Below are 21188 nucleotides of genomic sequence, written 5' to 3'. Positions count from 1 at the left end.
CACATCCAACAGAAAATAGTCTGTTAATCACAGTCACGATATAAAACAAGAAGAAGTTATGAGACTGAAATAAATCGTTGTTTCACTAGATGAATGTAAATAACAGGGTGTTACTTGCTGTTAGTTTGGGTTGTTCCTCTGTGACTCCGTGTGCAGGGTGATGAGATTAGCTACTGACCGTCCTCTATGTATTTCATCCTTAAATACCCCCCCCCCCCCCCCCGAGACACAGTCTAAAACTTAATTAAGATGTTAGAGTTTGAAGCCAAAATATTAAAATAAATATTGTTAGCCTTATGGCATAATTGTCATATTTGAACATTTTTGGAAAATACGAAAAAATACATTTTTAGCAAAACATCAGTATTTCACTGATATTCTAATAGTAAGTCAGAAAATGGCTGCACATTCTGTATCATTAATAAACATTTCCCCATTAGGGGTTAAATGACTAGTCGACTTTAAGCAGGAGGTCGAGCCGCTGATCACGTGATAACAACAACATGGCCACCTCCATGAAGACAGGCGAGGAGTCCAGTGGGTTCATCAAGTTTTTAAATACTTCGTTCTACCGGGACACGTCAGTCCTGAAATCCAACTATAGTGCCACTGCAATGCATCTGAAAAGGCATCGGCTAATGCTAATGCTAATGCTAACATGCTAGCAGAAGAACAATCAAAATCCTCCAGACAGACGGTGAATTTCCATGCTACATAAATAAAATAAAACTGAACTGAATTAACTGTGCGAGCATAGTTCAAGAGCTGTGATTGGTCCTCGTTAGTGTTTAAATGGAACCAGAGCTGTGATTGGTCCTCGTTAGTGTATAAATCTAACCAGAGCTGTGATTGGTCCTCGTTAGTGTTTAAATGGAACCAGAGCTGCGATTGGTCCTCGTTAGTGTTTAAATGGAACCAGAGCTGTGATTGGTCCTCGTTATTGTATAAATCTAACCAGAGCTGTGATTGGTCCTCGTTAGTGTTTAAATGGAACCAGAGCTGTGATTGGTCCTCTTAGTAGCCGTGCGTCTCCTCCAGGTTCTGATAGTTGTGGGTCAGTAGACCAGTAGACCAGGTCAGGGTAACTGAGGAGGTTTGGAGACTCAGACATGTGGACGACTCCTGTTCAGTCTCCATTTATGAAAGTGAAGCTGGAAGTAGAAACAAAATTAACCTGACTGGTGTAAAGACACAGCGCCATCTAGTGTTTGGGTGGAGTTATTACAGAGTGAACCAGACTGACCAGGTACCACTAGAGAAGACTCAGACCACGGCTACTTATGAAGGTTACTGCATCTATTTCCCTACATCTAGATCAGCTGAGATCAGATCAGATGCATCTTCATGAGCCTGAGGAACCTTTTTCATTCACCCCTTCACCTCCACAAGCAGATGTGAGTTCTTCAGAAGGAGTCGAGCAGATGTTCACGGTTCTCCAGTTTTCCAGGTGGGTCAGCAGCGTACTGTCCAACATGGACTACTTAGTTAGACCATGTAAAGTTAATTCTTTTACTAGTAGTCCTGTAATGAAGCATCATCTGGACTCATTAGGACCTCGTGCCTAGTGATAATTAATGTCTAACAATAGTAATCAGGTTAATTTGCACATAGAAATTCACAGTATACGACATTCTAGAAACGGATGTATCTCATTTCAGGCGGTCCAGCATTTTCAGGATGTGTTGCCGTATCTCTGTGGTTCTGATGCCGTAGATAATCGGGTTGAAACAGCTCGGGAACAGCAGGTACATGGTGCTGAAGAAAACTCTAACAGCTGCAGGAAGATTGTTTCTGATGCGATATGACAGGAGAGCTATGAGCGCTAGAGTCAGGCAGACTGAGATCACCACCACATGGGTGACACAGGTGTGAAGAGCTTTGACTCCAGACTGACCAGACTTTCGTACTGAGCTGAATATCACCACATAGGAACCAAAGATAAAGATGACATCAAACACAGGGATGAGGAACACGGTCAGCAGCCCCAGCAGGTTATTGATGGTGATGCTTCCACAGGCCAGTTCCACCAGCGCCATGTGTTCACAGAGACAGTGGTTTATCACATTAGTACAGAATGACAATGTTCCTGCAAGGCTCACGATCCCTGTGTTCATCAGCACGTTCCTGATCACGAGGGGAACCACGAACTTCAGGAACCGTGGTGCAGACATGCGTTGGTGGTAGTAGAGAGGCGTGCAGATGGCGAAGTAGCGGTCCAGAGCCATCCACAGCAGCAGAGTGGACTGGAAACATCCCACGAAGTGAATGAAGTACATCTGGAGCAGACATCCGGTCAGAGAGATCCCCCTCCAGCCAAACAGGAAACTCAGCAGCATGTTGGGCACGAAGAAGAGCGGGAGACTCAGGTCGATGCACGCCAGGCTGCCGATGAGGACGTACATGGGCGAGTGGAGACTTCTCTGGGACACGATGATGTAGAGCAGGAGACAGTTGGACAACAGGGAGACAACAAACATGATGGAGAACGGGATGAAGAGGAGAGGCCTCAGAGCTCCGAGTTCATGGAAACCGTTCAGAATAAAGTGTTGGTGTGAGGACCCGTTCTCCATCCTGAGACCTGAGTCTGAGAACAATCAACCTGCAAACAGCAAGAAACTTTTATCACTTCACTCGTCCAGAAGCAGAGGAAACATGAGAAATTAAGGAAATGAAATGTTTAAGAGTTTGACACAGAAAAATCACACCTGAAGTTACAGCAGATCTGGTCTGTGGAGAACAGCTCGTTTATTTACACAGAACGTCTGTGAAGCTTTGCTCCGTCACTCACTGATCAGACATCAACCTTTAAAAGAAAATAAAAATTTGCAGAAAGATCAGGTGGAAATTTAGAATTTAAAATAAATTTGTATTTCTTTAAACTTAAACCTTCATGATTAATGAAAAGAAGTTTTATGCTGATAAATCAGATGTTTACTGCAGAGTTTTCATGGTGAGGATGGAGAACAGCCGCAAATTCATCTGACAGTGATAATTATCACTATATTCTATGATCGAAATATATATTATATAAAAAGCATCCATCATGAACATTTTATCATGACAGAAACTGCAGGATAATTAACATAAATGTATTCTGATAGATTTAAAAGATCCTATTTGCTCTGTAACAGAGGGAAACAATTTCATACAATATATTTACGTCATATACTGTAAAGATGCATCTGTTAACTGGGTCATATAGTGGGAGATGCATCTGTCTCTTTAACGTGGTGCATGATCAACTTCAGGGTTTCACCACAAGAACAACAGCTTTATTTTAGCCTTAGTTCTATATGTGAAGATCAGAAATCAAACATCAAAAACGTCTGTGTGATATTTCCTCCAGTGTGAATGAACGAATCAATGACTAAAATAAACAGAAGAGTCTGTTACGTGTTTCTATCAAGTGACTTTTGACAAAACTCAATGATAAATATTACTCAGAGCAAAACAAACTCAGCACTGTGAAATAAAACAAAGCTCTCAGAGATTCGACCAGTTTGGTTTCACATCCAACAGAAAATAGTCTGTTAATCACAGTCACGATATAAAACAAGAAGAAGTTATGAGACTGAAATAAATCGTTGTTTCACTAGATGAATGTAAATAACAGGGTGTTACTTGCTGTTAGTTTGGGTTGTTCCTCTGTGACTCCGTGTGCAGGGTGATGAGATTAGCTACTGACCGTCCTCTATGTATTTCATCCTTAAATACCCCCCCCCCCCCCCCCTCGAGACACAGTCTAAAACTTAATTAAGATGTTAGAGTTTGAAGCCAAAATATTAAAATAAATATTGTTAGCCTTATGGCATAATTGTCATATTTGAACATTTTTGGAAAATACGAAAAAATACATTTTTAGCAAAACATCAGTATTTCACTGATATTCTAATAGTAAGTCAGAAAATGGCTGCACATTCTGTATCATTAATAAACATTTCCCCATTAGGGGTTAAATGACTAGTCGACTTTAAGCAGGAGGTCGAGCCGCTGATCACGTGATAACAACAACATGGCCACCTCCATGAAGACAGGCGAGGAGTCCAGTGGGTTCATCAAGTTTTTAAATACTTCAAAGTTTGGAGCCCATTCTACCGGGACACGTCAGTCCTGAAATCCAACTATAGTGCCACTGCAATGCATCTGAAAAGGCATCGGCTAATGCTAATGCTAATGCTAACATGCTAGCAGAAGAACAATCAAAATCCTCCAGACAGACGGTGAATTTCCATGCTACATAAATAAAATAAAATTGAATTGAATTAACTGTGCGAGCATAGTTCAAGAGCTGTGATTGGTCCTCGTTAGTGTTTAAATGGAACCAGAGCTGTGATTGGTCCTCGTTAGTGTTTAATGAAACCAGAGCTGTGATTGGTCCTCGTTAGTGTTAAATGGAACCAGAGCTGTGATTGGTCCTCGTTAGTGTATAAATCTAACCAGAGCTGTGATTGGTCCTCGTTAGTGTTTAAATGGAACCAGAGCTGTGATTGGTCCTCGTTAGTGTTTAAATGGAACCAGAGCTGTGATTGGTCCTCGTTAGTGTTTAAATGTAACCAGAGCTGTGATTGGTCCTCGTTAGTGTTTAATGAAACCAGAGCTGTGATTGGTCCTCGTTAGTGTATAAATCTAACCAGAGCTGTGATTGGTCCTCGTTAGTGTTTAAATGGAACCAGAGCTGTGATTGGTCCTCGTTAGTGTTTAATGGAACCAGAGCTGTGATTGGTCCTCTTAGTAGCCGTGCGTCTCCTCCAGGTTCTGATAGTTGTGGGTCAGTAGACCAGTAGACCAGGTCAGGGTAACTGAGGAGGTTTGGAGACTCAGACATGTGGACGACTCCTGTTCAGTCTCCATTTATGAAAGTGAAGCTGGAAGTAGAAACAAAATTAACCTGACTGGTGTAAAGACACAGCGCCACCTAGTGTTTGGGTGGAGTTATTACAGAGTGAACCAGACTGACCAGGTCCCACTAGAGAAGACTCAGACCACGGCTACTTATGAAGGTTACTGCATCTATTTCCCTACATCTAGATCAGCTGAGATCAGATCAGATGCATCTTCATGAGCCTGAGGAACCTTTTTCATTCACCCCTTCACCTCCACAAGCAGATGTGAGTTCTTCAGAAGGAGTCGAGCAGATGTTCACGGTTCTCCAGTTTTCCAGGAGGGTCAGCAGCGCACTGTCCAACATGGACTACTTAGTTAGACCATGTAAAGTTAATTCTTTTACTAGTAGTCCTGTAATGAAGCATCATCTGGACTCATTAGGACCTCGTGCCTAGTGATAATTAATGTCTAACAATAGTAATCAGGTTAATTTGCACATAGAAATTCACAGTATACGACATTCTAGAAACAGATGTATCTCATTTCAGGCGGTCCAGCATTTTCAGGATGTGTTGCCGTATCTCTGTGGTTCTGATGCCGTAGATAATCGGGTTGAAACAGCTCGGGAACAGCAGGTACATGGTGCTGAAGAAAACTCTAACAGCTGCAGGAAGATTGTTTCTGATGCGATATGACAGGAAAGCTATGAGCGCTAGAGTCAGGCTGACTGAGATCACCACCACATGGGTGACACAGGTGTGAAGAGCTTTGACTCCAGACTGACCAGACTTTCGTACTGAGCTGAATATCACCACATAGGAACCAAAGATAAAGATGACATCAAACACAGGGATGAGGAACACGGTCAGCAGCCCCAGCAGGTTATTGACGGCTGTGCTTCCACAGGCCAGTTCCACCAGCGCCATGTGTTCACAGAAACAGTGGTTTATCACATTAGTACAGAATGACAATGTTCCTGCAAGGCTCACAATCCCTGTGTTCATCAGCACGTTCCTGATCACGAGGGGAACCACGAACTTCAGGAACCGTGGTGCAGACATGCGTTGGTGGTAGTAGAGAGGCGTGCAGATGGCGAAGTAGCGGTCCAGAGCCATCCACAGCAGCAGAGTGGACTGGAAACATCCCACGAAGTGAATGAAGTACATCTGGAGCAGACATCCGGTCAGAGAGATCCCCCTCCAGCCAAACAGGAAACTCAGCAGCATGTTGGGCACGAAGAAGAGCGGGAGACTCAGGTCGATGCACGCCATGCTGCCGATGAGGACGTACATGGGCGAGTGGAGACTTCTCTGGGACACGATGATGTAGAGCAGGAGACAGTTGGACAACAGGGAGACAACAAACATGATGGAGAACGGGATGAAGAGGAGAGGCCTCAGAGCTCCGAGTTCATGGAAACCGTCCAGAATAAAGTGTTGGTGTGAGGAGACGTTCTCCATCCTCCGCTCTTTTAAATGTTCTCGTCAAGGATAAAACAGCCTGGAAACAGAAAAAAAATATTTAAACTCTACCAACCTGGAAGCTTTGGGTCAGTTCATTTCTATTAAATATCCTCACTAAAAGGTGTTTGTTTGTCTGGATACAACTCAAAACTCTTACAGAGGATTTTAGGGTCTGTAACTGAATAATCTGAATAAAACTGAATAATTAAAGGACACATTCAACTATTAAGACAAATCTGTGTAAATTTACAACATGACAGAAAGTGTTGTTTTTTTTATTTTATGTTATGTGCCTTGTTGTATAGATGTTCGTTTAAACAACAAAACTTCAATAAACACATGTTTAAAAAAAAGAAAGTATTCATGTGATAAAAGTCAAACTCATAATGATTATGTTCTCATTCCAGACCTGTTTGAGAAAGTTGACCTACTAAAACACATTCAACATATTTTTAACATTTTACACTTAATATCATTTAATGGTCAAAGAAGGAGATTCGTTAAGTTCATTTAGGACCTGGAACTAATTATAAAACACATCAGATCTGTCACTATCAGGGTTAGAGCTGTTTGTACAAATGGACCAAATATTCCACTAGTTTAGTGTTTAGGAGATGATCTACTTCCTGTTTATAGTCGACTAACACTTAATCCACCTGTAGAATATGTTCATAGTAGCTCAGTCATGTTGCTGTCTCACCTGTTCATAGGTTCCTGTGAATATTGTCCATATGCTATAAACCAACCTGTACCACCTCTGATGAAGCTGCCCTGGACCTGTTCATGTGGGATGATAATAAAGTTGAATCTGATCCGATCAATGACTGACTCAGGGTTTTAATACCCTCCGTCTGCTGCTGCTATTGGCTGCACAGGTCCAACTCCACCAAGCAGCCGAGTCACTGCACCAAAAATACGTTTTCTAATTAAAACGAACCTGCAGACGTCTGTGTTTTAGTGACTTTCAGTAAAATGACTGAAATCACTGCAGTGTTAACATCGGCAGCCATGTTATCTTCAATAGTTCTAGTCCATGAAAAGTAATTTCATCTTTATCAACTTTTAATTCTCACATTGAGTCAAACTGACACTAACAGTATGCATTTTATATTCTTAACATTTATTGTAGCTTCTACTAGTGTTTGAACCAGTTTAATGTGACTCCAGGAAACATCCTGTATCTCTGTCCTTCATCATTTATCAGCTTGGATCAGACATTACAGACAAAAGCGGAAGGATTCATTCCAGGAACTATATTAATGGATGGTTTTAGCTGAATGCTAAATGCTAATGTCATACCTCATGTCATTTCACCTCAGGTTATTTCTATTCCCAAGATTCATGGATGTCATTATTTATATTGAGCCTCCTTCAACTCTTTTCTTTAGCTACTTAAACCTGATGCAGTATATAAATATCTGTTGGACCATATAAAGTGTAGATGAGACTTCCTTACTTCCTGGTATGTGTCGCACTCACTTGGTTGTGTTGTGGTTCTTCATTTCACCACAGGGAGGTGCAGTGATTACACAATGACACACACACAAAAAAACAAACAAACGTGTGACTGGTGAAAACTGATGGTGCGTTTAGATCAGACCAGTTTTGATGCGCCCCCTGTGACCTAGTGTTCATACTATAGCAGTGTGTGACAGAGGCAGACTGAAGAACATTATGAGTATGATCATTGATGCCTGTGGCACTTTACACCAATGATGTCTGCATTAAATACATTTGAAATGAGGTTTGCCTGTGTCTCTGATTTCTTCTGTTTGTTTTTGCTCAGTGTCCAACTCAGGTCTGAGGGATCTGATTCATAGTGTCAGAAACAGCCCAGAGACCATCAATGTCCAGGCCTGAAGGAACACCAGTGTCAAACTGAGAGGAATCCTGGTCCAAAATGAAAGTTTCAAGCTGACCACATGGGCAGGTTTTGGTAGCATGACAGTCCTGGGCTACTAGTGGACCTGGTTCTCAGGAGTATTCACCATAAACTTAGGGTGAAATGTGGATATAAGTGGATATTCCACCACGTCTCCAGACGAGGGCTGGGTATAAATGTTCGATACCAGTACCGATACCAGTACCCTTAAAACGATACCAATACCTGCTGAGTACTTCATTTGATTCTTTTTTTAACTTCATTCAATATTAATCAATAGAAGCAGCCAGTCATTTATCATCATGTCACGTCACCACTCCTCCCCATTCAAAAGATTTTTACACCAATACATTTTGAAAGTGGCCAAATTACCTAAAATTTTATTGAATAATTTAATATTACAAACGTGTACAACAAACTGTTATTTGGGCTGTGTAATTCATCAACATCACAACCATGAACCAGTATCCTCTGAGATGATGAAGCTCCTCATCAGACACAGAATCTGACCAGTCAGTCTCCACATCTGGTTAGCGTTAGCACACACAGCTACTACTGCAACATGCCACACAAAGCATGAGTACAGTTCGCCTAGTAGCCATTTATAAAGCACCTGAAGTCATCGTCATGTTGAGAAGATGTTGTCTTGTGGACACGGAGCAGTTGTCCAGCCTCAGGTTTCCTCTGTGTTTGATGAGGAGCTTCATCAGGAACCCATTCACACTTATTTCTGTTCTCACCTAAAAGATATCGAATGTCGATACCGATACTGATACCGATATCTAAGATAACTGGAATGGACGGAGCCTAACTTTATGTTTTCTGACTTGGCTTAAAAACTGAGTTTGTGCCAGGAACTAGAATTGTGGTGAAATACAGAATAACCCAGAATGATTTTACCTGAACCAGGACAAGACCAAGTCACCAGGAGTCTCAAACTTAATAAAACACCCAATTTATGTTTAATTTTTACCCTTTTTTAAATTTAATAAACTTTGAAACCAAACCATATAGAATATCTGCTGTTGCATCATGCCATTTGTTGTGGGTGATTTGCTCTGGTGTTTACTTCTGTGTGGACCCTCTGTGTAATTTCATCATGTTTGTCGTATCATTTGACAATAATGAGTCCCAGCTGAGTCTTCTCTCCTTCAGCCTCATCAGCAGCAGCTATTTTCATCCAGGACACAACACGAAGGCACAGAGGCCGGAGTCTGTGTGGACACTAGGACACTCTGGGGGATGTAGCTAGTGTCGCTAACTGGCCAATTAACATGGCTAACGAACAGCTACTGGGAACAGAGCAGCATCAGGACAGAAACTGTGTTTAAACTCAAACTGAACAACAAAACAAAACACACAAGAAAAACTCAGTGAAAAAAAAGTTAAGGCTCTTTTAAAGTTCTGTGAGACTTTTAGTATTTCCAGCTGCTTCTCCATCCCCCCAACTTTGGATCAATAAAGAATCTGTAAGCTAAACGGAGGAGGTTCAGAGATACAAACTATTTGTTTACACCCCCATTATCAGACCAATAGAGACGGGCTCTCCTGTGTTGGGCCATGTGTTTGTGGATAGGATAACAACAACACTACATTACTCTGTTTTTGTCTGGGCGTCCTGTCTTTGGGGTGGACCAGTTTCTGGGTGTCCTGTCTTTGGGGTGGACCAGTTTCTGGGTCTTTTATCTTTGGGGAGGACCAGTTTCTGCATCTCGGTAGCTGCTCAACATTGGGTTCTTTGACTGAGGTTTCTCCTACTGCGGAGCGCACTGCTTCACTGTACAGTTCAGCATGGAAAGGAGTGAAGTTCTTAACCACAAGTTTATGCCATGAAATCAACTCTCACCACTTATCTGCAGAGAAAGAAAAAAACAAACAAATTTGCCAAAATCAAAATAAATGCTATTGGTTGTGAAAAAGTCGACCTAAACTGTGTTAGCAGATCTCCCCTCAGTAAACTAGAAGATGATTGTTAGCTTATCCTTTACATATTTTTCAGTATTGTTTTGAATTTCATGTTGACCACTGACTAGTGTTGCACCAAAATTAAAATTTGAAAAACCTTGAAAAAGGCAGAGTAGGTCGCTCCTCCTATATTTGTGAGAGGCAAGAGGAAGATGAAAATATTAGAAAAAGAGAGTGAAAGGAGTAACTGGTTGAAATAAACCATTATAAAACATTTGTTCTCTCTTCTTTGGAAGAAAATCCACTTAAAATGGCTTATTAGCGACACCTGCAAGTGGAGGAGTAGGAGTAGTCTGCACGGAAAGAAGACTTTGACATTTTGACACGTTACATTAAATCCAGCCTCCTATCCTAGCCAGAAATCATGCCACTTCAAGACACGCAGTAAAAGTTATGGCCAAAAAATTTGTGAAAATGTAGAAGAGGGTTAATAATCGATTATTGTTCATTGTTGCAGCTCTAAACAAATGTTGTTCCTCTTACTCTCCGCCTGTGTCAGTCAGTTCACAAAAGTAAACGTAATGACTCACTGTTAAGTGCTAAGCTAACATTAGTGTAAATAAAATAAAAAGTGGTTGGTCTGGCTGACTACTAACATTCATAGATATATATATTTACGACTAACACTGGCAGATGCCGCCGCCGCCCATACTTTTGTCATCATAGTTAGCTAACATTGAAATTGACGACATGCTAGCGGATTGGTTTTGTCGACATGGCATGGTTGTAAATAAAGCTAATACTACTAAGTTTCAGTTTGATACTTGCCTTCTGCCTTCGTCCTTCCTCCAGCCTCGACATTAGCTGCTGTTTGCTCCAAGTTTCTGTGACCAAACGGGAACAGGCGCGTGGTGGTTGTTGACCTTGTTAAGCGTAACGTCAAAGACGGATGTTCAGTGTCCCAACAGCCAATGGCATGTCTTCTTCTTCTTCTTCTTCTTCTTCTCCTCCAACCGTTTCTGTCGACCAATCCAAACGGGACCCATGCTTTTCAAAGCACGTGCTCCAATGACGTGTCGTGTTCACGTTTTTGTCTTTTGTGTTTGTGCAGGGAGACGTTGCAGCAGTAAAATGTCTCCTGATTACACGTGTTTTGTTCAGACATGCTGTGAAATAATTCAAGACGTTGTGATTTACATTGGATTGTATATATATAAATATATGTGTTAAATAGTTATTATATACAGTGTTAAATAGTTATTTTACTATTAATTTCTCAGTAATTTTAAATTATTTTTTTAAGTTTTGTTGAATTTTACAATTTATTCCATTAAATAACAGACAAATATTTGTAAAATTACGATACATTTGTGAACATATTTTAACAATAAATATTTGTATTTCTGATGTTTTTTTTTGTAAAAGTACAGAATCATGTTTTCACACGTATTTTCACCGTTTCATGTTATTTTACATTTGGCATGTAAAATCACAGTCTCTTTTCGCTGATTTTTGTTTTTTAAAAATAAACAGCAAAATTCGGTTATATTACTGATTATTTTACAGTGTAGTCAGACTGCATACTATTACTGTTATTTATTTAAATTAATTTATTGTTTTAACCTTTCTTCCAGCTCCACCACGTATCTCACCTATGCCTGTAGCCCTGGTCAGATTCGTCACTAATGAAATGTATAAAGACCAGAGTGACAGGACTGAAATGAGACATTCATGAGTTTGTTTCATGTTAGTGATCACAGAGATCTTCCTAAAAAAGTGTTGGCAAGATTCACTAAATACTTTCTGGAGTTTTGCAGAAGTTTATATACTAATCTTCTTCTCATATTAAGTTTGATTGTCTCCACTTGTAGAAATATCTGAAGCTCTCTCAAGATGGTAGAGGATATTATGATTATGACATTAGTTTGAAATATACATACGTTCAAATCACATTAAACACAACTCTTATATCTCCTCTGAATAATTTTTATTCACATTGCAGAAAAAAAGATGTTGAAGTTATTGAAGTGAATATATTTTAAGATTCAAGTTGCAACACAGTGAACAATTATAAGGATGCAAAGCTCCATTAATGTTAAAGTGCTAATACTAATACGATACTTGTGATAAGAGATTTTTACATGCAACACGGACCTTAGCCAGATTGAGGCCGTACATTAGAGGGTTGAAGAGCGGTGGACACGTGAGGAAGTACAACGATAAGAAGATCCTCAGTGAGTTTGGGACGCTGCTCATGTCGAATCTGCTCTGTAATATCTCAAAGCAGGCGCCAAAGGAAAAGTTGAGCAGGGAGGCGAGATGAGGGGTGCAGGTGCTGAGAGCTTTCTGTCGGGTCTGTTTAGATCCAGAGAAACACACTCTGAGAATCTTCATGTAGGTGTGAAGAATTAAAATGAAAGGAGCGAACACAGAGAGAGCACTAACAGACAGGCCGAAGATGTTGTTGACTGTGGTGTCGTAACAGGCCAGTTTCACCACAGAGTGGTTGTCACAGTAGACCTTGTTAATAATGTTTCCACAGAGTTTCAAAGGAACAATCAGAGGCAGAGTAATGACATTTATAAAAATCGGAGGCAACCATATAACTGCTATAAGGGCTGCAACCTTATTATAAGACATGTATTTATTATATTGTAACGGAGAACAGATAGCCAGGTATCGGTCATAAGACATGATGGCTAAGTTTAAATATTCTACACCTCCATAAGTATAAACACAGAACATCTGCAGGAAACAGAGCTGAGCAGAAACCAAGTGAACGTCAGAGAGGATCTGGACCAGGAGGAACGGGAACAAGGTTGTGCTGCCATACAGTCCATTAACAAACAGGCTGCACAGGAACATGTACATAGGTTCATGTAAGCTCCTGTTCACACAGATCACCACCATCAGAAAAACATTGGCTGCAACAATAAATATGTACAGAAACATAATAATGAGGAAACACAAGTATTTAAATGCCCCAGTGTCATAGTAGGCAGAAAGGATGAAGTATGGATCTTGTGTTGAGTTAATCATGAGCCTGGTTTTCCACAAAGCAAAAGTTCTGTTGTAGAACTTACTGGAAGATATAATCTGCTAAACCCTGCTCACCTTTCATAATGTGCCGGTTAACACAAACAGAAGTCGGAGGAATAAAGCTGCACAGACCCAGTGTTACAGATACTGTTTCAGGAAAGCACCACAAATAAAAGAGATCGTCTTCAAAGTCAAGAGAACTACGGTTAGAAATTATACAACAAAGAGTCCTTCCTATCTGAGCTGGAACTCTTCTCTGACCTCTTTTAAACCTTTAAAGACGGAGGACGTCCACAGCCACAGTGCGACCTCATTAAGGCTCCACTGGTTAATTCTCATGTTGAAGTTACGTCAGTGAAATTATTAAACTCTGAAGCTTTCCACCTTCATCATGTCAACTTTTCACTGTTCCACAATAAACACAGCGGTGTTCCTAGGTTGTGTTTGAGTAAAGGGTCCATTTTTGTTGTGTTCCTGTAAGACGGAATCACCATAAGCCTCTAGTGGCCGCAGGGTCAGAAAATGTGAGTAGGGAGGATGTCAGGGTGGATGGAGCAGTCCACAAAACATTGAGCTTTAACAGAAACCCCAAATGTTCCATTAATTATAATCAAATAAGTTTAATGGAAATGGAAACTATACCTGGACCCAGAGTTTCTAGAAACACCACAGAGCTCACATGTTCTCCAAAGGTTCTAGTGAAACAGAACCAGGTCCACTCTCCATCTGGACATCAGGATCAAACCAAAGAACCCAAAGTGTTCCTCCACGTTGGGTTTTTACCTCTTAAAGTGAATCTGGCTCCAAAATGCTACTGATTCACTACAGGAGGCAACGTACACACAATTCAACCTTTGGACATTTTATTTCTCCTGGACGTCATCACATTCTACCATTGAGCTCATTATATGATCCAGAAGAAGATGGAGATTTACACATGGAACTCCCCATGTGTAAATCTCCATCTTCTTGGATGGTGAATAGTTCATCTAGGTAGGAGTGGACACCTGGAGGAGGACATGAAGACTGGGACAGATGTAGTTTATGGAGCTCCACAGGTCTGATACACAGACTCCAGACCATGAAGACTGGGCTGGTTGATGAGGCCACGGCAGCAGATGTAGCTTAGAACTCCACAGGTCAGATATTCAGCCCTCCAGACCAGAGACGGTGATGTAGAGACTGTGTCTTCCTCCAGAACCCAAACTGGGAGCTGGTTCCACAGAAGAGGAGCCTCATAGCTGAAGGCTCTACCTCCCATTCTACTTTTACAACCTCTAGGAACCACAAGCAGACCTGCAATTAGAGAGGGTAGTGATCCGTTGGGACAGTATGGTTCTATGAGGTCTTTCAGATATGCTGGAGCTCGGCCTTTCAGGGCCTTGTATGTAAGGAGGAGGATTTTAAATTCAATTCTAGATTTTAAAGGGAGCAGAGTAGAAAGTGGAAAATTACAGGTCATCCAGGCCTTTATGTCTTTAAGGCGCTTGGAGTTTAACCAGCGGATTAGTTTCATCTGGTTTCATGGATAAATATAGCTGGGTATCATCTGCGTAGCAATGGAAGTTTATGCCGTGCTTTCTAATAATATTGCCTAAGGGAAGCATGTATAATGTGAATAATATTGGTCCTAGCACAGAACCCTGAGGAACTCCATAGCTTACTTTGGTATATATAGAAGAGTTGTTTACATGGACAAACTGGAATCTGTCTGACAGATATGATTCAAACCCGTCTAGTGCAGTTCCTGTAATGTTGATCACACTTTCAAGTCTCTGTAGTAGGCAAAAGCTGAAGTGTGTGTCCTGTGAAGAGATGGACAGACGAGTCAAAGATGCAGCTACAGGCTTTGACTGCACTGATTGGATCTGGTCTTTGAAGCTGCAACCTGAGACCTGAGTGAACTGACAGACACTGTGACATCTTACATCAGCTGTTGTGAGGACATGTGTGTGCAGACCAAACAACAAACCCTGGTTCACTGCAACACTGAGACAACTACGCCAGGACAAGGAAGAGGTCTACAGGAGTGGAGATTGGGACCTTTACCAGCAGACCAGGAAAAAACTGACAAAGGAGATCAAGGCAGCAAAGAGGAACCACACTGAAAAGTTGTGAAGGCCTGCAGACATCACCAACTACAGGAGACTCCCAACTTGTGGTGAGCCCCCGCCTGGCAGAGGACCTCAATGTCTTTTACTCCAAGTTTGAAAGTACTTTCACACCTTCCACTTCCCCCACCATCTCCATCACACCCTCTCTCCACTGCTCTTCTTCCTCTACACTGATGACTACACCTCTGGGTACCCTTCTGTCAAACTCTAGTTTGGACTCATCCGGGACGGGGACCAGTCTGTATACAGAGGGGAAGTGGATCAGCTGGTTCTCTGGCGCAGTCAGAACCACCTGGAGCTAAACCTGCTCAAGACTGTGGAGATGATTGTGGACTTTAGGAAGAAACCCCCCTCCACCCCTCCCCTTACCGTCCTTAACAGGACTGGTCCCACCGTGGACTCATTCAGGTTCCTAGGGTCCACAATCTCACGGTACCTGAAGTTGACCTCCCACATTGTTTCTGTTAGAGAGAAGGTCCAGCAGAGGTTGAACTTTTTCATTCTCTTCCAGTCTTCTCAGTGGGTAATTTTGTCATTAATCCAGCATGAGTACAGTATGTCTGCTTAGGAGGCCCAGGGTGGAGGACTGGGAGCATCTCCACAATCAACATGTAAAGAACCTCATTGAGATTTCCCATTTGTGTAACATCTTAAATATTTAGAATTTTGTATTTTGTGTCTGTTTAATATGACCTGTGGGTGACCTGTGCACTTGCATTCTTAAGAATTTGTCCTACTGGCAGCTCCATAGTGTTTTTGTAGAGTTGAGGGGTTCATAATAAAAAAATACACCTTGTTTTGGGCTTGTTGGATTAGCACCGCCGCTTAATTTGCACAATATTAGGCTTCGTCTCATTTACACATTTAATGTCTGAAGAAAGGGGCGCAGCGACTCGGTGGTTAGTGCTGATGTCTCCCAGTGAGAAGGTTGAGGTTTGAATCCAGCTCGGGTCTTTCTGGGTGGAGTTTGCATGTTCTCCCTGTGTCTACGTGGGTTTTCCCTGGGTACTCTGGTTTCCTCCCACCTCCAAAAACACGCTCGTTAGGCTAATTGGCCCTACCAGGGCCCTACCCTAATTGGTGACTCTATATTGACCCCAGGTGTGAGTGTGATTGGTTGTTTGTCTCTGTGTTAGACCTGAGATAGACTGGAGACCTGTCTAAGGTGGACCACCCCCCCCTCACCCGATGACAGCTGGGACCGACTCCAGTAACCCCCACGACCCCAGTGAGGATAAGAGGTAGTAGAAGATGAGATGAGCTGAGATGAATAGCTGACATGTAGATGTAGATCATGTAGATTCATACATGACTAGTTGTAGAAGTCAGACTGGCTTGGAGAGCTACCAGTGCCCCACCCTGGAGCCAAGCCTGGGGCTAGGGTTTATGGGTGAGTGGCTGGGTCTTTGCCCATGGAGCCCGGCTGGGTCCAGCCCAAACTGGTTACATGGGCTCGCCTGGCTCTAGGAGAATGGCAGAGGGCCAGGTTGGGATGTTTGCTTGCCCCAAGACTCTCTGCCTGCATGTGAGGATGAAAGAGTTGATTCCCTGAACCTTGGGGTCAGCGAACAAGCCCTGACTGTTGTTTGTGCTTATGAACAGCAGCTCAGAACACCCACACTTTTTGGAGGCCTAAGGCCTGGAGTAGACCCTGACTCCATTGTCCTGCTGGGGGACCTACAATCACGTTGAATCACATATCTCTGTAACATTACATGGACATCGGGGGCAGTGCCTCTGGAGTGACACACCTGGGGGGGTGGTCTCCATCTTTAAGAAATGGGACCAGAGGATGTGTTCCAACTATAGGGGGATCACACTCCTCAGCCTCCCTGGTAAAGTCTACACCAGGGTGCTGGAAAAGAGGGTCCGATTGATGGTTGAACCTCGAGGAGGTTCGATCGAGGAGGAACAAAGTGGTTTTCATCCCGGGCATGGAACCATGGACCAGCTCTTTGCCCTCACTATGGTGCTGGAGAGGAAATGGGAGTTTGCCCAACCAGTCCATATGTGTTCCTACTACCAAAGGAGCTAGAGTTTGGTCCATGTAGCCGGATGTAAGTTGGACTTGTTCCAGTTGAGGGTTGGACTCCTCCAGGGCTGCCCTTTATCACTGGTTCTGTTCATACTTTCACTGGACTGAATTCCTAGGAGAAGCCGGGTGGTGAGGGTGTGGTCCTCCTAGCTTCATCGAACTATAACCTCCAGCTCTTACTGGGGCAGTTCGCAGCCGAGTGTGAAGCAGCTGGGATAAAGAACAGCACCTCCAAGTCTGAGGCCACGGTCCTCAATCGGAAAAGGGTGGATTGCTCACTCCGGGTTGGCGAGGAGGTCCTGCTTCAAGTTAAGGAGTTCAAGTATCTTGTAGTGAGGATGAAGCTGGAGATCGATAGATGAATCAGAGCAGAATCTGCAGTGATGGGGGACTTTAACCGGTCTGTTGTGGTGGAGAGAGAGCTAAGCCCAAAGGCCAAGCTCTAAATACAGGTTGATCTATGTTCCAACCCTCACCTATGGTCATGAACTCTGGATAATGCCCCAAAGAACAAGATTGCGGATACAAGTGTGCTCCTCCACATCGAGAGGAGTCAGTTGAGGTGATTGGAATCTGGTAAGGACACCTCCTGTTAGAGTTGTTCTGGGCATGTCCCACCGGAAGGAGGCCTCGCATCCTCCCATCTCCTGTCTGGCCTGGGGGTTCCTCTGCAGGATCTGGAGGAAGTGGCCCAGGAGAGGGCGGCCTGGACCTCTCTCCTGAGGCTACTGCCTCTGTGACCCGGACCTGGATAAGCAAAAGTCGATGACGAAAAGACGACAAACATCTGCACGCCTCCTCTGAGAAATGAGACATTCATGAGTTTGTTTCATGTTAGTGATCACAGAGAGCTTCCTAAAAAAGTGTTGGCAAGATTCACTAAATACTTTCTGGAGTTTTGCAGAAGTTTATACACTAATCTTCTTCTCAAATTAAGTTTGATTGTCTCCACTTGTAGAAATACCTGAAGGTAGCTGCAGATATTTCTGGCAGGATGGTAGAAGATATTATGATTAGATATTAGTTTGAAATATACATACGTTAAACTCACATTAAACACAACTCTTATATCTCCTCTGAACAGTTTTTATTCACATTGCAGAAAAAAAGATGTTGAAGTTATTGAAGTGAATATATTTTAAGATTCAAGTTGCAACACAGTGAACAATTAGAAGGATGCAAAGCTCCATTAATGTTAAAGTGCTAATACTAATACGATACTTGTGATAAGAGATTTTTACATGCAACACGGACCTTAGCCAGATTGAGGCCGTACATTAGAGGGTTGAAGAGCGGTGGACACGTGAGGAAGTACAACGATAAGAAGATCCTCAGTGAGTTTGGGACGCTGCTCATGTCGAATCTGCTCTGTAATATCTCAAAGCAGGCGCCAAAGGAAAAGTTGAGCAGGGAGGCGAGGTGAGGGGTGCAGGTGCTGAGAGCTTTCTGTCGGGTCTGTTTAGATCCAGAGAAACACACTCTGAGAATCTTCATGTAGGTGTGAAGGATTAAAATGAAAGGAGCGAACACAGAGAGAGCACTAACAGACAGGCCGAAGATGTTGTTGACTGTGGTGTCGTAACAGGCCAGTTTCACCACAGAGTGGTTGTCACAGTAGACCTTGTTAATAATGTTTCCACAGAGTTTCAAAGGAACAATCAGACGCTGATTAATGGAATTTAACAAAATCGGAGGCAACCATATAACTGCAATAAGGGCTGCAACCTTATTATAAGACATGTATTTATTATATTGTAACGGAGAACAGACAGCCAGGTATCGGTCATAAGACATGATGGCTAAGTTTAAATATTCTACACCTCCATAACAATAAACACAAAAAATCTGCAGGAAACAGAGCGGAGCAGAAACCAAGTGAACGTCAGAGAGGATCTGGACCAGGAGGAACGGGAACAAGGTTGTGCTGCCATACAGTCCATTAACAAACAGGCTGCACAGGAACATGTACATAGGTTCATGTAAGCTCCTGTTCACACAGATCACCACCATCAGAAAAACATTGGCTGCAACAATAAATATGTACAGAAACATAATAATGAGGAAACACAAGTATTTAAATGCCCCAGTGTCATAGTAGGCAGAAAGGATGAAATATGGATCTTGTGTTAATCATGAGCCTGGTTTTCCACAAAGCAAAAGTTCTGTTGTAGAACTTACTGGAAGATATAATCTGCTAAACCCTGCTCACCTTTCATAATGTGCCGGTTAACACAAACAGAAGTCGGAGGAATAAAGCTGCACAGACCCAGTGTTACAGATACTGTTTCAGGAAAGCACCACAAATAAAAGAGATCGTCTTCAAAGTCAAGAGAACTACGGTTAGAAATTATACAACAAAGAGTCCTTCCTATCTGAGCTGGAACTCTTCTCTGACCTCTTTTAAACCTTTAAAGACAGAGGACGTCCACAGCCACAGTGCGACCTCATTAAGGCTCCACTGGTTAATTCTCATGTTGAAGTTACGTCAGTGAAATGATTAAACTCTGAAGCTTTCCACCTTCATCATGTCAACTTTTCACTGTTCCACAATAAACACAGCGGTGTTCCTAGGTTGTGTTTGAGTAAAGGGTCCATTTTTGTTGTGTTCCTGTAAGATGGAATCACCATAAGCCTCTAGTGGCCGTAGGGTCAGAAAATGTGAGTAGGGAGGATGTCAGGGTGGATGGAGCAGTCCACAAAACATTGAGCTTTAACAGAAACCCCAAATGTTCCATTAATTATAATCAAATAAGTTTAATGGAAATGGAAACTAGACCTGGACCCAGAGTTTCTAGAAACACCACAGAGCTCACATGTTCTCCAAAGGTTCTAGTGAAACAGAACCAGGTCCACTCTCCATCTGGACATTAGGATCAAACCAAAGAACCCAAAGTGTTCCTCCACGTTGGGTTTTTACCTCTTAAAGTGAATCTGGCTCCAAAATGCTACTGATTCACTACAGGAGGCAACGTACACACAATTCAACCTTTGGACATTTTATTTCTCCTTGACATCATCACATTCTACCATTGAGCTCATTATACGATCCAGAAGAAGATGGAGATTTACACATGGAACTCCCCAGGACCCCAGCCACCAAGGCTACATGCTACATAGCAATGCTAAGCTAACAGCCACCAAGAGTCTTTTTGTCCCTTATCGCTTCCTGATTGTAGAGGTGGTATGCTGCAGACACCGACAGAGCATTGTGGAACACCATCCTCCAACCCTGCTGGTCTGTAGGATGACACCACGGTTGGACAGCATCTCAATTCAATTCAATCCAGTTTTATTTATATAGCGCCAATAACAATACAAATCGTCTCAAGACGCTTCACAAAAACCAGCCTGACACCTCCAGAGCAGCCAGAGGGAAAAACTCCCTTTAACAGGAAGAAACCTGGAGCAGAACCAGCTCACATGGAGGAAGCATCTGCTGAAGACCAGCTGGGTAGAACCAGAGAAGATAGAGAGAAAAGAAGAACAGGAGAAACAAGATAAACTAACTTCTGTCATAGATACAAACATCAAGCTGAAGGAAACATGTAGGATCTAGTAATATAACACATAGCTGATGATCTGTGACAGTTTGTGAGTATAACAGGAATCATGGGCAGGTTGGTGAATAGTTCATCTAGGTAGGAGTGGACACCTGGAGGAGGACATGAAGACTGGGACAGATGTAGTTTATGGAGCTCCACAGGTCTGATACACAGACTCCAGACCATGAAGACTGGGCTGGTTGATGAGGCCACGGCAGCAGATGTAGCTTAGAACTCCACAGGTCAGATATTCAGCCTCCAGACCAGAGACGGTGACGTAGAGACGATGTCTTCCTCCAGAACCCAAACTGGGAGCTGGTTCCACAGGAGAGGAGCCTGATAGCTGAAGGTTCTACCTCCCATTCTACTTTTAGAACCTCTAGG

At 42.6% G+C, this 21188-nt stretch overlaps 4 protein-coding genes across 4 annotated transcripts in view; all 4 read right to left on the bottom strand.

Moving 5' to 3' along the window:
• Positions 1-1013: 1013 nt before the first annotated feature.
• On the bottom strand, positions 1014-2819 carry LOC125013757 (olfactory receptor 52K1-like). Its single transcript, XM_047594652.1, has 2 exons — positions 2706-2819; positions 1014-2599 (listed from the first exon to the last, which is right to left on the bottom strand). The coding sequence occupies exon 2, from the start codon at positions 2568-2570 to the stop codon at positions 1650-1652; it is 921 nt and encodes a 306-aa protein (XP_047450608.1). The 5' UTR covers positions 2571-2599; positions 2706-2819; the 3' UTR covers positions 1014-1649.
• A 2473-nt stretch (positions 2820-5292) lies between these two features.
• Positions 5293-21188, bottom strand: part of LOC125013006 (olfactory receptor 52K1-like) — a 41360-nt gene continuing 25464 nt past the window's right edge. The window contains exon 3 of the mRNA XM_047593265.1: positions 5293-6324. Within this exon, the coding sequence (XP_047449221.1) occupies positions 5364-6284 (921 nt within the window). The 5' untranslated portion in view covers positions 6285-6324 and the 3' untranslated portion in view covers positions 5293-5363. The remainder of the gene's footprint in view (positions 6325-21188) is intronic.
• Positions 12184-13322, bottom strand: LOC125013770 (olfactory receptor 4D1-like). Its single transcript, XM_047594667.1, has one exon. It carries the CDS (start codon positions 13111-13113, stop codon positions 12184-12186), a length of 930 nt encoding a protein of 309 aa, XP_047450623.1. The 5' UTR covers positions 13114-13322.
• On the bottom strand, positions 18471-19386 carry LOC125013007 (olfactory receptor 4S2-like; the record flags this gene model as incomplete). Its single annotated transcript, XM_047593266.1, has 1 exon — positions 18471-19386. A coding segment is annotated over one exon (915 nt), but the record flags the coding sequence as incomplete, so codon positions are not given.

Source organism: Mugil cephalus, chromosome 9 (assembly GCF_022458985.1).
Source record: "Mugil cephalus isolate CIBA_MC_2020 chromosome 9, CIBA_Mcephalus_1.1, whole genome shotgun sequence".
Classification (NCBI taxonomy): Eukaryota; Metazoa; Chordata; class Actinopteri; order Mugiliformes; family Mugilidae; genus Mugil; species Mugil cephalus.
Note: the sequence above shows the minus strand (reverse complement) of the source record. Positions and strands in the feature narration are given on the sequence as shown.

What these genes read in the sequence shown, in the direction of transcription:
- LOC125013757 (XM_047594652.1), bottom strand. Translation starts at nt 2,570, where the DNA reads ATGGAGAACGGGTCCTCACACCAACACTTTATTCTGAACGGTTTCCAT.
- LOC125013770 (XM_047594667.1), bottom strand. Translation starts at nt 13,113, where the DNA reads ATGATTAACTCAACACAAGATCCATACTTCATCCTTTCTGCCTACTAT.